The sequence below is a fragment of the Equus przewalskii genome, chromosome 1, assembly GCF_037783145.1.
Source record: "Equus przewalskii isolate Varuska chromosome 1, EquPr2, whole genome shotgun sequence".
Lineage (NCBI taxonomy): Eukaryota > Metazoa > Chordata > Mammalia > Perissodactyla > Equidae > Equus > Equus przewalskii.
In genome coordinates, this window is record NC_091831.1 from 17,398,500 (window position 1) to 17,415,691 (window position 17,192).

A 17,192-nucleotide genomic window follows, 5' to 3' on the forward strand; every position below is an offset into this window, starting at 1 on the left:
CAAAATGAGGATTAAATTATTTGCCTGATTTTGTTGGCAAAATACTCTGAGAGCTCACAGTCAGTCTATGATCCTTTCTATATCTACTGTGCCTTCTCCACTCCTCTCTCTGCCTTTTTTTTTTTTTTGCCAAAGATGGCATCAAAAGAAAGAACTGAATTTTTCCATCTGTGCTTTCAAGTTCTTTTTTTCCTGCAAAACATGAAGGAAAATGTGCTTAAAGAAAAGTAAGTAAATTACAACTGCTTTTAACAGCTTAGTCACAGGTCCCTGTTTCCTTTCTTTGTAGAACAGAAGTGGGCATGTCTTTGGGGATAAATATTTGAAATTATCTTCATTTATAATATAGGCAAGAGAGTAATTTTGTTCATCATAACTCTTATAGAGAATTCCAGAAACAAAGGCTGCTGATCCGTTGGGTTATTGAATTCAATTCATAATTATTGGGTCACTATTGTTAACCTAGACATCTGAATGGGTTAAAATGGTAATTTAGGTTAAATGATTGTGCATAAGGATCATCTTTGGAAATATGGAACATCTGTAAAACTTGGTTACAGCCCAAGTTAAGTTAATGGTAAAGAAGAAACTATCAGTGGGATTTGAAAGAGGGAAAGCATATCAATAAGTTGTTGCTTCTAAGGGAAGGTGAGTTGCAATTTGAGTGGATTTGGGCTGTTGGAAGACAGCTTCGTGCCTTTTGAAGATGTCTTGGCCATCAGAGACCCTCAGCAAGTTATGTATTAATTAGGGGAAAAAATACAGCTAGAAGAATAAAAGGAGTTCTTTCAATAACAAACAAGATGTTCATTTAAAATTCAACATGTTTGGAGTTCTAGATGTTTAGAGTGGAAATGTAAAATTCTAAATATTTAGGATTAAAACTTCAAAAATAAGAGTTCAGTTTTAAAAAGTAATTTTACTGTCTTCGTAAGGGAGAGACTTCTGATCTCTACTGAGTGAGCAAATACATTTTGGAAGCCATTAGAGACTGTGACAAAAAGCAGACGATCCCTGTGTGCTGTGTAAGGCTTGAGCACAGTTCAAGAGGCAGCAAAGCAGGAAGTGTCCTGGCAGATACGACGGGCCTGCGCAAGGTCTTTGCCATCCGACACGGAAGGGCATTAATTACTAGAGCCGAGACTTAAGCAGGAAGTCACCATCTCAAGAAGATACAGGATCACTTCATAGAGTTCTTAAGGGGAAGGACATTTGTCAACTCAGGTGGGACTGCTGCCCCATGTACTGTGATAAATTCCTAAACATATCTGAGTTCTGATGGGAAGGAATCCAAGTGTGGTAGCTGTAGAGAACTCTAAGGAAGTCTAGTTTATGTAACTCATATTGGAAAGGACTATCCTATCATGAGAAGCAAAACAGAGGCAGCACTGTCCCTCGTTATTTGAGATTAACTGGCTAAGAAATCCAGTCTAATATCCGGAAAGTGCTGGTTACTTGCCATGTGCCAGGCAAGGTACTTGAAGCTTTATATATATCGTCTCATTTATCCCTATAAAATAGGTGTTGTTAGCATCCTCTCCTCCATTCTGTAAATAGAGAAGTTGAAGCTCAAGGAAGTTAAAAGAGAAAAGAGAAAGGAAAGAAAAAGAAAAACTCACATAATGTCACACAACTGGTAGAGCCAGGATTTGAACCAAGTTATGACTTCAAAGCGAGCCTTTTAACCCCACTATATTATTTTATAGTGAGTTGTGTTTTATCCCATTATTTCATTTTAGACAGGAAAACAAAGAAGGGCCCTTGTAAGAAAGAATTTCAGCAAGAGTGCAACCCAACCCATAAACGCGATGCCTGTGGAAGTAGATCTTACAGTAAGGTTAGGAGGTCAGAATGCAGCCAAAGCAGACAGTGGTAAATGCAATGAAAGAAGAGCAGCTTCTGAATCTGCAAGAGACATCCTGAGCATTTCTCAAACAGCGCTAAGTAGTCTAAAGATGCGCATGGCAGAGTGATCTCTCTAGGAAGCACCAGAGCATTGGCAGCTTTGGTGAACATTGACTTGACTTTGAACACTGACTATAAAAACCTAGAATATTTGTTTTCGAATCAGAGAACCCTGGACAGGTGTATGCAAATTGGAGGTGATTCCGATCTGAAAACTTTTAAAGAATCAAATGAGACTTGACAAGAATTCAGTTTGTCAGACAACTCTTAAAACCCTTAGCCCAACAATATTCTTAGTGTACATGAACAAGATAAGTGCTTCCGAGAAAGCCTCCATAACCCACAGGATCCTTTAATCCAGGGAAGATGGAAGGTAGAGAGAGACTGAACTGAAACAGGCTAGGTCGGCCAAGAGCCCTCTTCTTCCCAGGGCGTTCGTCATCCCTGGAAGAGAGCGTTAAAGACCGCTTCCTGACATGTGCTGGTGTTGTCCTCCAGCTATATTCCTAGCAGCATGTGCAGCACACGAGAGAACAAAACACTTCAGAGCCATCCCCGGGTGCGTCGTTAGAGGAAAGAAAGAAAGCGTTCCTGACCCACATTTGGCAAAAATACGGATGAGTAACGTGGGAGAGACCCCAAAGCTCAGCGTGCACTCCAGCTATTCACGTAATGTCCTAGATGCTTGTTAATGAAAACAGGCCTTTGTCATAGCAACACCAGCAACTGCAGGACATCTGACTGTGCTAGAGCACACCCTCTCCTGCCCCACCCCAACCCAGGGAGCTAGTATGGGGTTCTCATGTTGCTGGTGGCAATAAAAATATTTTCAGTTAGCAGGCACTCTTGTTTGCTAGTTGATCTTCATATTTTTCTTTTACTTTCACCTCGTTTGTCCCAAAGCTATGTTGATAGGGGATAAATGGTCACACTCGCCTTACAATATGGGAGAAAATTTAGTGCAGAGATTAAGAGCTTGGGCTCTGCCTGTAGGGTGTCTGGCTCCAAATCCTCACACTTGCCTACCTTTGTGGCTTGGTGCACATGTGCTTTTCCCTCATTTGTAAAATAGGGGTGGTAACAGAACCTACCTCCAGGGGTTATTGAGAAGGTTAAATGAGATCATGCCTGGGAAGAGCTCAGCACGGGGCCTGCCACATAGTAAGTGGGCAGTAAATGTTAGCTGCTGTTAATAGTCCTGTGTTGCTAGTCAAGAGGTTTCATCTTTGTGTTGGGTTTGGCAAATATTACATCCTGGCCACTTGAAGCTGACGGCCTCCCTGTAATTAGTAATAGTCCCACGGAGGTGGATGTTGGCTCACCTTTATTAAGGGATGGCGTCTCTTTTTAAAGGAGGGCTGCACTTTGGTTGTGTCACTTCTGTGTTTTGCTTGGGGAATGGATCTAGGAATTGCACTTTTTGAGTAGTGTTATTATGTAAATACTTTCTTTTTCAGTATACTCAGAATTAGGAATTTTCTCACATTGAGATATGCCTGTGATTGGAAAACTGTCATTCTAGAAGGCAAGTGCTTGTATGTGGCAGGTCTTGGGGAGGAAGACCAGAAGCGATGAGCCGGGCTCACCTTTATCTGTTCACAGTGTGATTTCCCCAACCCACCACCCTGGTAGCTCAGAGATCCTGGAGACGCTGCCTGAGCGTGATTGCTCTCAGTCTCCCCGATGAATTACTTCTCACTATTCCAGTGAGTCTAATGGCCGCCTGACTCGAACTGGCCGGGTGGGTTGCCCTTCCTTGCTTCAGATAGAAATTATGTAGTGCTGCAGCATCCTTGTTTTTAGGAGCTCATTTGGCTCCCTTACACTCACATTCAAGGTGCCAAATATGGGTAGAAACAATACCGAAGAGGAAAAGGTCCTATCCCCGACTTAGAACTATAAATTATCCTCACCAAGAAGTAGCTGCACAGAGGGGAGCAGGTCTTCTGAGAAGGCTAGGCCTTCAGTTTTCTTTGCAGAGCTTTCCAGAATATGCTAAGCAGAGGTAGGAGGCAGTTAATCCTGGCTTATACTTTCCCCTCCCACTCCTATGACCACCACTCGCCCTCAGAGTTCTCCAAGCATATATTATAAAGTCCCGTTTCTTTTACCTTCCCCAGTGGCCAACCACTAAGCTTACTTCAGTGACTCTCCATGAGGCTAGGTTCAAATCATGTCATTAACATGAGTCAACTGTCCACAAACTGAGTATTTGTTTACAAGTAATAAATTCTAGCTCATTTCCTCAACAAACAAACATGTCTTCTGAGTACCTGTGCAAAACATTGGGCATAGTCAGTGGTGAAAAAATAAGCCCTATGAGGACAGAGATCATAGCTAAAGTTAATCATGGAGATAGACATGATGCAAGGAAACCAATAAATCTGGAGTTACAAATTTTGTTAGAGAAAATAACAGAGAGAACCAACTCTGCATTGAAAGATTAGGGAAGGCTTCTTTGAGGAGGTGATAGTTAAGCCAAGATGGAAGGAGGAAAAATAACAGCCAAGTGAAATGAGCTCACAGCATTTCAGGCAGAGGGAGCAGCAAGGCTAAGAACCCTGAAGCAGGGACGGGCACCGTGTCCCATGAGCGATGGGGGCTAGTGAGTGATAGAGTTGGAGAGGAAGGCAGGGACAAAATCCTGAGGTCTGGGAGATGTGGTTTTATTCTAAGTGGACACTGATGCCAAAAACAGGATAGTGACAGTCCAAATTATGTTCTTAAAAGCCTTCTCTGGCTGGTGGGTGCCAAGTGGATTTGAAGAGAGCAAGAGTGAAGACAGGAAACCCACAGAGGAGGCCATTGCAGTAGTCCAGGCGAGCCGAGGTGATGACTGGGGCCAGGATCCTGGGAATGGAGATGGAGAGAAATGTGTGCGAAGGTAGAGCCAGAAGGCCTTGTGGGGAGCAAGGAAGAGCAGGTAAAAAGGAAGACCCCAAATGCATTTTCAAGGCTGGCTTGCACAACTAGTTTTCATTTATCTTTCCTTCTAAGCTGTATTGGCCTTTCATCACAAAAGTCACAAATCTTTCCTTTTTAACCAGCTTAGTTTTTTAGTAAAGCTTAGGGACTCAGGCCAGTCCAGATTCTGAAGCCAGGGTCTGAAATCTTACAAGTCACTGTTTATTTTACAGCCTACCAGGACTTCCTCGGAAAGCATTTATTCTAGACCAGGCTCCAGTATCCCTGGCTCGCCAGGTCACACTATCTATGTAAGTATCTACTTCTGGAAGAGACGTTTTCGGGACAGGTAAGGTAGGAGATTGTCAGAGTGCAGTGGGTAATCCAAAATAGAAGCTAATTCAGAGGATTTCTATTTCTGTTGTGAGATCCGATTTTCATTTTTGTAGATCAGCATTCTCAATCACGTTTTCCTTCAGATAATTAAATTTATAAGTGAACGTGACCATCAGTGGCGTGATCGAGTAGATGACCTGTAAAATGCAGTGACATGATGCAGGACTTAAAAAACTGTTGTGCCTAACATGCATGCAGATATTAGAGGTTAATTCTACATTTTATAATGCTGATACTGAGTGTTCTTAAATTCTGCCACAAAGATATTTAAATATTTAGTTTATTAGACATGCAGTTCTTGTTTTTAGCCATCTGGGAGGATATTTTGACCATCTGTTTGAGCTTTTGCTTTTCCGTAATAAACTTAGGAAATTATCCTAAAGCTTTACAGTCTTCTCTACTTGATGAATGCTGCATAGTCTTTTCCTAAGCTTTTGGTGACTTGGTTTTAAAAACAATCAATAAATGGTATAAATGGGCAACTTCCTACAAAGTATGACCGTGCTAAGCAAAGTGTTTTGGTCTTTGTTTATTTTTAAGGTCTTCACTTTTTGAGCAAGACATGAAATGCACTGACAATAGTTCCCTGAAGAAATGAGACTATAGAGTAATTTTTCTTTCTGTTTAACTTTTCCAGGCAAAAGTGGACAACGAAATCCTGGATTACAAGGATTTAGCAGCCATTCCCAAGGTCAAGGCAATTTATGATATTGAACGTCCAGATCTTATTACCTATGAGCATTTCTACTCTTCGGGCTATGATGACAAACAGGACAGACAGAGCCTGGGAGAGGTAATCAATTCTTAGAAGTTGTGAGTTGTACGACAACTTTCTTCTCTTTTGTCACATGTATAAAACTACTGATTGGAGTCAGAATAAATCAGGTGGTCCTTTTGATTGCCTACTATTTGCAGGCTTCCATCCCAGGTGCTTTGAGGTACTAAAAAGCCTGTGGCACCATCCCTGCCCTCAGGAGGTTACCGAGAGGTGGGAGAGGCCAACCACAGAAACCAACAGTGAGGATGAATAAGCGTGAGGATCAGGTTGTAGGAGAGCAGAGCCAGCATTCTGGGAAGGAAGCTGAAGTTGTCAGGGGAGAGTCTGTGAGCTGGGCACAGGGAATGAGGGAGGGAGGGTCCCCTGGGGGGTCTTGGTCTTGAGACAAGCTGAAATATATTCATGGGGATCATGAGGAGAGAGAGTGTACACCCTAAATTTTGACAGCTGCAGTTTTCAGCATCCTAAGATAGTTAGAATGTGCAAGAACAGAGAGAGTAGAGAGATTGGGGGCCACAGTATAGCACAGTGGTACCAGCCATGGTTCTGGGCTCAACCCAGGGGCTCCACATGCTGTTTGTGTGACTTTGGCCATGTGACAAGCATTCTGACCTAGTTTCCTCATCTGAAAAACAGACAGAATCTACCTCATAGGGTGTTAGAATTAAATAAACTATCTATTAAAGATTAATATCTATATAATATCTAGGTAATTTATTATCTATTAAAGCTAGCCTATATAAACTAATCTATTAAAGCAATTAGCAGGGAACCAGACTCATCGTAAATGTTCAGCAAGTCACAGCTACTACTGTTGTTTTCACGTTTCTTCTTGGGGCTTATTAATGCTCTCCCCGCGTTAATGATCCAGAGACTGGAGCACAGCCTCCCAGCCCCTTGAGGTCCTCCCCTTCCCTCTCAGGGTTGGGGTTCCCTGCTGTCACCCCCTACCCAGGTCCCATGGGCTCTGGTCTGTTCCCCTTGGCTTATTCAACTCAGTCTAAATGTTTTTCCCCTTTAATTTTTTTTAATTAGAATCATCTGTAGACTGCTTTAAGTCCAATCAGATGTTACCCAAGTAGTGGATCAAAATCAGCCATTCAACCAAGGTTAAAACAGACTGTAAACTATCTATAGCATCACACGGTGCTTTGAGGTCATAGATGAAGAAAAGGCATGAAAAATTCTATTAATTTGTTCTGAATAATATATATAATATTTATCGTTTTATGACGATGTTTATATTCATTTATAATTATAATATACATTGTTCTTTTTATTTATCTATTGTCCAATCTGGGTTTTATTCCAGAGCGGTAGCTCAGCATTGAAACGGTCCATTGGGCAGGAAGTGGTATCCGTTTTCCTGTAGTGCCACCTAGTGGTCACATAGCTATAACTGCACCTGCAACAGCTCTCAAGCGCAGGTTGACTGGCCTGCGTTGTTTAGCTGCCATTGGGCCCTGGAGAGTTTCATAAGGGATAAAGGGCAAGGAAGCTTCCTGAGCAGAGTGCACAGGAGCTGGTCCTGGAGCAAATGGATGAGAATTTCCTAGTGTTCAAATCATACAAACAAGGGGGAGGTGAGTTGTTTTAGGAGGCTTGGCGGGAGAGTGTCTGTATTTCTGTGTGCTTTCCAGTGGCTCCATGTTGGGCAGTAAAACATGACTCAAGAGTTTGGGCTTTGAAGTAAACATTTCTGGGTTTGGAACCAGACTCTCATATTTACTAACCATACGACTTTGGGAAAAGTACGTATTTCAATCTCCTTCTCTATGAACTCAAGATAATAATAGTACCTACCTAAGAGGTTTTCTGTAAGAATTAAGTGAAATGTTTAAATTAGAACGGTACCTGGCATGGAATAAGAGCTCAATAAAAGTGCTGGCTGTTTTCATAATCAGCATCGTTACTGTCATAACCTGGAATGATGACCTGCCAGTTTCCCTGAGCATAGAATCTTGGTGGGAAGATGCCCCCGGATCAGAAATCAGGCATATTACTGCACTCTTCCCACACACATGGGCCTTGCGACTTAGAAAACTTTACAAGCTATTTGATTATTTATTCCTTTAGTTATTTACACTTCTTTCATAGACTCCACATCGGGCCACTTTAGAAACACTGGAAGAGTACACTTGAAGCTCTGTGTAGCCATTTGTGCCTTCAGAAGGCATGAGTAGGGTGAATCCAGAAGCCTGCTGTTAGCGGGGGCAGACCTGGCCTAATATGTACCAGGAGCTGCCGTAGTCACAGGGAATACTTAGTTGTAAATGAATGGAGTCCTTACCCTCCTGGAGCCTGCAGTGTAATGTGGGAGACAGACGATAAACAAATAGGGATGTAATCTGATTTTATAGAGCGAGAGTGCTGTGAGGAAGACGAAGCAGAGTGAGGAGAATGCATGCCGGGGCCCAGTTGGTTGTTAAATTGGAGGGTCACAGAAGGCACTGGGTGGTGGTGCAGTTGAGGAGAGACCTCACTGAAAATGGAGAGTGAGCCCTGCTGGTGTCTGAGTGCAAAGCACTGCTGGCAGAGGGGGCAGCAAGTGCAAAGGCCCTGAGGTGAGAGAGGGCTTGGTCTGTTGATTGCCCCAAGGAAGACCTGTGTGCCTGGAAGGAGGGAAACGAGAAGGTGAATGGTGAGGAGGTTGGCAAGGCCACCAGGGCAGGATACCACAGACCTAGTCATCACACACCTATTTTAGTCATCAAACTATTTTATGTGATTGCTGTGGTTAAAATTTAGTCAACAACCATGTTTACAAAATTCTGTATTTCAGCAGACACTGTAACTCATAATAGTAAACTGAGCATGGCTTGAGCATCTAAGGGAAATAGTTCCAGTCTGTCTAACTTAAACACCTAAAGCATCACAACGTATTCTCAAAACCATGGTTCTTCAGCAGAGCCACGTGCAGAGTCTCCCAGGAGCTTTGTCATGTGTACCAGTCTGATCCCCGCTCTCAACTTACTGAATCAGAAGATGGGAGATGCGCCAGAGGTGGCTGGCATCTGTACTTTGAGTAGTGCTTCCAGGGGATTCTGATAAACAACTCTAAGTAAACTGACAACGAGTTAATTTAAATTCTCTTTTATTCTTCTAGTCTCCAAGGACTTTGTCTCCTACTCCATCAGCAGAAGTAAGTGCCATTGTTGAAAATTATAATGGGTGGATTTGGGGAGTTATTTGGACCTTTCCTAGGCTGGAATTTTTTAAAAAGGACAGTAAACAAAAGAACAGAAAAACTGTGCAAGGTTATGACGAATGCAGGATCCCTTACTTGTGTGATGTGACTATAAGACACAGCAGGAAATTTCTTTTTAAATGGAGACTGGGGGGTGAAAACAGCCTTACGCTGATGGGAACCTATTCCTCTAAGTGGCAGGAAAGGGTTTGCAGAGAGTGAAGCTGCTTGTCCCAACGTGGGGCTCTCTCCCCTCGTCCATAATTAGTTGACCTGCATCCTAATCTACTGGTTCATCTGAAATGGCAAGAGCAGTCATAGTGTATTCTGTAAGCAGAGCCATCGTCTTGGAAGGCCATTCCTTTTAAGTCTAAAATCAATACTATTCTCCTCCTTCTCAGGGTAAACAGACCTTACAGTGGCTTTTATCCAGTCGACCAGGCTGGCTGTTCCCTCAGGGATAACCTGCTAAGTGTCTGGTTCACATAGAGCCATCGGTGATTGTACACTAGTGAGCCATGGGTCCCTTACCAGCCCAAACATGCTCGTCCACTCTGCAGCATTCAACACTAAAGGCAGCCCCTATATTAGTTACTTTCACAACCCATTTGAGTAAAGGTTCTTCAGGAAGCTGATGGTACTGATCTGCAAAATGAAACAACTCCTTCACCCCATACCCTCTGGTTTCATTAGGTGCTTGGTTTTGCCCTCCCGCAACATTGACCACCTACTTGGTGACCAGAAACCATAGAAGTACTTTCTGGTGCCCCTGCATAATTCTTCCCTTGAGGGGTGGCTTTGAGGCTAGTGGCCCAAGCTCAGACTGACCCAAATCTGAGTGTGGTCCAGCACCAAGGTCTGACCCAGCATACACTAGTGGAAACTTCATAAGACATCAAATTCCTAAAATTTAAAACATTCCTTGTACTCTTCTAATTGTTTTAACAGTTTTGTATTATGTTGGTGTGTGTGTGATTTTTTTGTATTTAATACCTAATATATTCCTTTCTAGAAGTGGACGTAGGTGACATATTAGTGGTGCTATCATATTCCATTGCATTGCTGTACTATAATGTACTTAGTCATTCCCCAATTTGTTGAGCGTGTAATACACAGTTTTGTCTTTATAAATGGTGGTATTACAAATATCTTTGACTATACTTTTCCATTTAAAGACTATTTTTTATTATTTCCTTGGAATATGTTTCCCTTGGAATAATTGGGAGTAGAATTACTGGGTTTGAGGCCACCACCAGCATGTTCTCCAGGAAAATCAACTTGAAATATCCCCAGATCAGTTCTGTGGACAGTGTGGGTTGGTGGTCAGAGTGGGGGGGTGAGATTAGAGTCTGGAGGCTGGTTCTGAAGCAGGCTCTGCCTGTACGAGCTACACCCCTGCACACAGTTTCTCGCCTGCTTGGAGCCTTCTGAAACAGTCTGTATTAGGGGAGAAGGGAGCTAATTCCATGTTTTCTACCTTCCTTATTATGCATATCTGATAAAATATACATGAGCACACTCTGTAAAACTGAAAAGCACAATATAAAAGTGGTCATTGGAATTATTCCCTCTTTTCCCAGAGCTCTATCAACATTGGGGTTTATAATTTTTACATCTTAAAATTTTGATAAATGCAAGTACTGCAGACTTTGAACAAAATGCATTAACCGTGGAATGCTTGTCTGCATACATAGTTAAGGAATATGGCCCTAAAACATAGACATGATAGGTCCTGGGAACTTTTGTGGAACTCGATTTTACTTGAACGTGTTGATAACCTGAATGTACATTTTGTTCTCTTGCTTTCTCGTTCTCTGTTCCCAGGGGTACCAGGACGTTCGGGATCGGATGATCCACCGCTCCACCAGCCAGGGCTCCATCAACTCCCCCGGGTACAGCCGCCACAGCTATACCCCAACCACGTCTCGCTCTCCCCAGCATTTTCACAGACCCGGTAAGGGCATCTGTTCCTAGGATTCATTCTGTATAATAATCTGTGTTTCTCTGTGATTTTTTTCCCACTGATAGTGCATTAAAAAGTCTGGCTACCAAATAGATCTACCCCTCTCCTAGAAAAGAAAAGAAACTCATATCCAACTATGTTTTGTGTTCTATCTTTTGTTGAAACGAGTGATTTTATAGTTGTATTCATTATGATTTATTAAATAATTACATTTTGACAGTGAATGACTAGAAGGAAGGGAGATTTTTTTTTTTTAGACTTGAAGAAAATCTCCTCACTTTGAGACTTAAAATGAAGATCTCCAAAAGAAAATATTTTGATGTGCTTTTTAGGCATATCAGCGTCATCTAAAATCCAGTATTAGCATTTATTTGTGGGTTTATTATATTTTCCCTATCCTGGCATGTGGTATTACTAAGCATGTTTGGCTAAGCACCTTCTAGAAGGAAGTATTGTGTACAACCTCAGGGTTGTGTTTGATGACTTTTAAGATCCCTTCCAACCCTAAGATTTTGAATCAGACTTGGAAAACAGAAAAACATTAGAGATGTATTGCGGTAGAGAATATTAAATAGTTGTGGACTTCAGTTGACCTTTATCTGCGCAGAATTTAGTCCCTGCTGCTGTTAGTGGGTGTCTCATACGTGGAGTAGGGAAAGAATGCCAGCACAGATCCAGGAAGCTCTGAGAAATAGATTCACAAAGAAAGACTTTGGCCTTCTAAACAAACTTGGTAGTGATGATGTACATCTATGAAGATTTCATTTTAAGCTTCTTGCTTCTGCACAGGCTAATGAGAACAAACCCATTCATATGCTAACGTATTTTATAAAATAAAACCAAAGGAAATGAACAGAATATACAAAGGCTGCAATCTTCTCTTTAAAGACATGGATTTAATGCTTGTAGAGCCTTGAATTTTTACTATTTGATCCTTCAAAGGTATAATTTTCTCTAGGCTCATAAATATTTACTCACTGTTTGTTGTTACGTTAAATGAGAATTTTCAGGAAATGAATTCCTTTCTTTCTTCATCTACAACGATTTTCATTTTATTCGTGCACTGGACCTGGGTCTCGAGTTAAGCCCTGTCTATCTGGGTGACAAGAAATCCTTTATGCTGCCGCCCCTACATATGGGCATATGCAGAGGTCACTGAGTCTCCAGTCAGTAACACACAAGTCTGGCCACACTTGTCATAGTGACGTGGGACGTGGGTTGCAGGGAAATTATGGTTCCAGAGAGCCCTGCATAGCAAGAGAGGGCTCAGTCAGGGACATTGTTTCCCTAAAGATCATACCGTTATTGAGCACTAGGAAGTTTTAGTCTGTTCCATGGTTCTGATGCCAATAACCTTCAGAACATCCCCCACTCCAAGCGCTCCTCCTCCTTTCCCTCCACAATATATTACACATATGCATGATGCCAGTTATTAGGGTTTATTAGTATTTTTTCGAGGTCTACTCTTCCAAAGCGAAAAGGGGGTTCTGATAGCATAGCTGTGCTCAGTGTAGAACACCTCGGATCACCCCCCCATCTCCGCTAGATGCCAGGTGATGAGGGGCACCCCTGAGGTCTGGGTTGAGTTTTAATGGTGCATTCTTCTTCCGAGATAACTAAGTTTCCACTTCCCCAGAGCTGCCACTACACAATTCTCAAGATCACAAGAGCTCTTGTCACCCAGGGGACACAGACAGGTTTTCCTCTGTAGGCGAAATAAAATTAAACTTCCAGGGGGAGAAGTTTGCAGCTTGAAAAGAAGAATCTGACCTTTACGCATAAGTACTTCTTTTCAAGCTTCTAGAAATGATTGTCATTTTATTTTCACGTGTGTTTCGGAGGGTTCTGTTTTGTCAGGTGCTTTTCTAAAACAGCTGTTTTTGAGCCTAAATGTTGTGCCTGCTACTAGCTCAACAACGGTAGCTGGCATCATCCTGACAGGGAATGTCCTGGTGCCCCTTCCTCTCACTAAAGCAGTTTATTCTCAGAGGGTGCCTCTGTACCGACCTCACCCTTTTTGCAAATCCTCCCCACTTTGCCTAACCCTTAGCAGGTGCATTCTTAACCCTTCTTCCTTCCTCCTTTTTCAGACTCCTGATTAACGTTCTTTATTTTTTTTCCCTCGGAACGATGCCGTTGTCCCTGCTCCTGTGTTAATATCTGCTCTTCTTTTCTGTTTCCACCTTGCCCTGCCCCTGACTCCTTGCCGCACAGAGCTGCTGTCTCCTGGTGTGCAGAGGTTGTCCCACCTGCGCACCAGCAGCCTCAGCTCCACCCACAGCGACTCCCGCCCCAACTCCCCCTTTCGACACCACTTCATTCCCCATATCAAAGGTAAGGAGGCAGGCTTCTCAGGCAGCACCCTGCGTAGTGGACATTTATTAGAACCTTGGGAAGGCTAATAAGGTGCATCCCCAAGAGTTAGCTCCGAGCTTTGGACCTCTCAGCATGCCTGCGTGTGTCATGACTACACCCAAGAGTGTCTTAGAACTGGCATGGCATCTCTCTTTAGGAGAAATATGTCACTTCTAAGGGCTCTAGATGAAGAAACAGGAAGTATGTTTAAGACCATAAGATTTATTATCCACTGCTTAGAAAAATATATATTATTATTTTGTTTTTCTCTGTGTCGAAAGCAAAATATAATATATAGTTGGGATATTTTCCTGGTTTGGGTATGTGATATGGCTCAGCAAAACACAACGGTATTTAGCAACAAATATCCAAAAGTTGTCTAAATGGTGATAAGCCACTTAACCACTTCACAATATTAAAACTTTTGGACAGTGTAAAAGATCTATGGCAACATAACTTAAATTTCTCTCCTTGAGCCAGCTCTTAGAGGAATCTTCTTTTGATTTGTCCTGATTTTTGCATGATGGGGAAGAGGGACTTTGCCTTTTGTTTTCTGTTCTTGCCCCACGTTTCTCCCCATTCCCTTTATGGCATTCCCATTGTTTTCCTCATTGTCCATTACGCTTCTGTAGCAGTCCTCAATCGGAGTTCCTGTTCCCGCCACGGGTTGGGAGAGCCAGGAGCCCTGAAGGGATTATGAAGGGGCCATAATTTAAAATAAGTATAAGCTCCCAAAAGGAGGCTAACTCTTTCCATCATCTTGATTTGAACCAAATTAATTAACGAAAATAGCTGAAGGAGGGAGTAACAGGCAAACACAGATGTTGTCATGGGTCTTAAAACAGACCCACAGGATTCTAATCCTGAGTTCCAAGTGCTCACATCACTAATGCTTCTATCGAGTAGCTTCTGTGTTGTTCTCCTTGACTGAACCTTCATTTCCATCTACCCAAGCTATTTGCTTTCTGCTCACTTGGATTTTTGAGTCCTAAAATATAAATGTACTATACTCATCAGTATGCAGTTATTTTATAAGTGTGCTGTTTTAGCATTTTCTGTACTGTAAAAATAATATTGCTGACATGCTTAGTGAAGGCACACATCATTTGCCATTAGTGAAGAAATCACTCTTTCCCAGTAAGCACAGCACTTTCTAAAATTCTTGACAGATTATTTAAAATTATTACTGCTAATTAGTGTTTTTTGGGAAAATACCTTTTATTAGCTAGATGTCAAGAGGATACTTTAAAGAATGTTTATAAAACCATCAGAAATCATTGAAAAAAAATTCAGAGGTGTATTTTAAAGAGACTTTAATATAGAAGCCCTTGACCAAATTAAGATTTTTTTATTTGTTTATTTCTTATATGTAAGAGAAAATACACTTTTTAATGCATTAAAATGTAAACTGCCTTGTTCAGTTATTATGTTTCATCTTTCAGAAGAGATAACGTTTTGTAAGAAGAACAATGTCATGTGCCCAGTAAAGTTATTTAAAGTTTGTACAAATAACACATCACAAAACATCAAGACTCACAATATCTTGTGTCTGTGAACAGCCTATGGGGAGATGGAACCCCAAGCAGACACTGGAGTCCTGGGTTTGAATATTCTCTGTCACTTGCTAGCTGTGAGACCTTGCGTTGTTGACTTGACCTTTTGAGTGTCACTTACCTCGTGTATAAAACCTCTTCTAGGTCAGTAGGGGGTGTGAAGTAAAGTGCCCTGGTGTGTAGTGAGCACTCAGTTACATCTGTCTGTGATTCCCCTCCCCCACCCCCATTCTCAGCATCCCTGTGAAATACGCCCGGGGGGATATGAAGAGCAGGGGGCGCTGGTTAAGTGACCCAGCTAAGGGCTCACAGCTAGGAAGTGGCAGAACCTACACCAGACCCCAGGCCTTCTCATCCCTCATTCCTGTTAGGTATATGTGTGTTTCATTTTAAATATACATGAAGTATAACTTTTAAAGCAAACTTTGACTTTCCATCTCTTTTTAACTAGAAAACTGCATTCTTATTGGGGCTAAGAGGAACAGCGACTTTGAGACATTTAAATTACAAAATTAACAGATTTTTACTTTTTAGTAAAAATGCCAAATAGTTATAAAAATTACAGCACCTCTATGTGCCTAGATGGTGCTTTATTAAGAATGTAGATATACATTCTTTTTTGGTTTTAGTCTGAATTTGAGGGTTTTGACACAGCCAGATATTATGAGTTTAAATTACGAAAAGCATTAGGCCAAGAGGAATTAGGGTGACCCTGAGCTTACACTTAAAGACATCTAATAGATCCTCTCCCATTTTCTTTTTACTGGACATATGCCTATTGTTTGTTCGTATGAAATAGTTTGTATACTTCAGTTGCAAAATATAATCTACAAAACAGTATATGCTCAGTTTTAAAATCAGATAAGCTTTTTGCTAAACTACAAAATAAATCATGGCGAATTTGTATATTAAAGACATTGCTTTAAAAGCCTATTATAGTTGAATAGCTAAATGCTATTCTCCAAAGAATTACTTCTTAGTTATTTTGAAAAGCATGCATCCATTTACATGGAAGGCCTCTCTAGCACTTGCAATTTCAGCACAGAGGGAACTTATAGCCATTTCAGAAAACATGGGGTACAGTCTCCCAGGGTTTTCCATGGCCCTTCATTCGAATATTTAGTTTTTATCTTGGAGCTTGTCATTTATCTTGTGATCTCAGGGAAGTTATTTTTAAAACAAATGTAAGCTGAAGAGCTTGAGGACCCCAGAGTAGGATGTCCATCTCAGAAATGTGTAGATAGAAGCAGGGAACCCTTTATCACCCTGGCAGCCAGAAACCCAGCCTCCTGTTGCCCAATGCACTTCCTGGTCCTTGTTTCTGATGCATGTGGCCCAGGCCTCCAGCGTCCTTGGAGCTGAGGATGCCTGCATGGGTGTAAAACTGACACACACATCACAGGCTGTCTCTCTATTTCACTGGCTTCCCCATCCCCTTTCTGTAATGTCCATCTTGTTTTGGGGTGCGTTTTTATTTCTTCTCTCTCATACTATATTCATATATCATTGTTGGGTCATTTGGGCAAGTGCATGTCTAGAGATTTGGAAAAACTGTTTTCACTTCATTTGGGGCTTTGTACCATGTTTGCTGAGTTTCTCTTCCCTCCCCTTTGAAATACTGTTAGACATTACGTTCTGTCTCCGTGAAGTATAAATCAGATTTGTGAACAGGAGGGCTACATACATTAAGTCTCTTTGAAGGGAATCTTCCATGTTTTGCTATAGATATGAGTTGTTATGATGTAAATGTGTACTTGACACTTGCTGAAGGAAACCATAACTGTTATTGAAGTTTTAGGCAAGAATGAGCAATCTGGAAACTCTGTCATGAAATTCTAGATGCTGCCAATTCTAAGGTCCCCTCAAAATATTCATTTATCTTTTGGAATAAAAGCACTTAAAGAGTCCGGAAAGCTGAGCAGTGTACCAGCAGGATCCCACAGCAGACACATGCACAGCCCTTTCAGTTTACTTGTCTTAGAATTGGTCGCTTAGGCTGTCTGGGTGCCAGAAAGAAGAATGAAAGTGAGGCTGGCCTAGTGGCATAGTGGTTAAGTTCACTAGCTCCCCTTTGTCGGCCCAGGGTTTGCAGGTTCGGATCCTGGGCGCAGACCTACATACCACTCATCAAGCCGTGCCGTCGTGGCATCC

The 17,192-nt window shown here is 41.8% G+C and overlaps 1 protein-coding gene across 11 annotated transcripts in view; it reads left to right on the forward strand.

Moving 5' to 3' along the window:
* The window catches only part of ABLIM1 (actin binding LIM protein 1), a 291,309-nt gene that overhangs the window by 250,429 nt on the left and 23,688 nt on the right, over positions 1-17,192 (forward strand). For 7 of the 11 annotated variants that reach the window (XR_011543545.1, XR_011543540.1, XR_011543544.1 and 4 more), the window contains 4 exons: positions 5,043-5,120; positions 5,843-5,998; positions 9,090-9,125; positions 10,995-11,124. Coding sequence is in view for 4 of the 11 variants with exons in the window: in XM_008506935.2 (XP_008505157.2) it covers positions 5,043-5,120; positions 5,843-5,998; positions 9,090-9,125; positions 10,995-11,124 (400 nt within the window). In the remaining 7 variants the exon portion in view is untranslated. Of the gene's footprint in view, positions 1-5,042; positions 5,121-5,842; positions 5,999-9,089; positions 9,126-10,994; positions 11,125-13,347; positions 13,468-17,192 lie in introns of all 11 variants that reach the window. The other 4 variants (XR_011543542.1, XR_011543541.1, XR_011543536.1 and 1 more) reach the window with 1 other exon arrangement.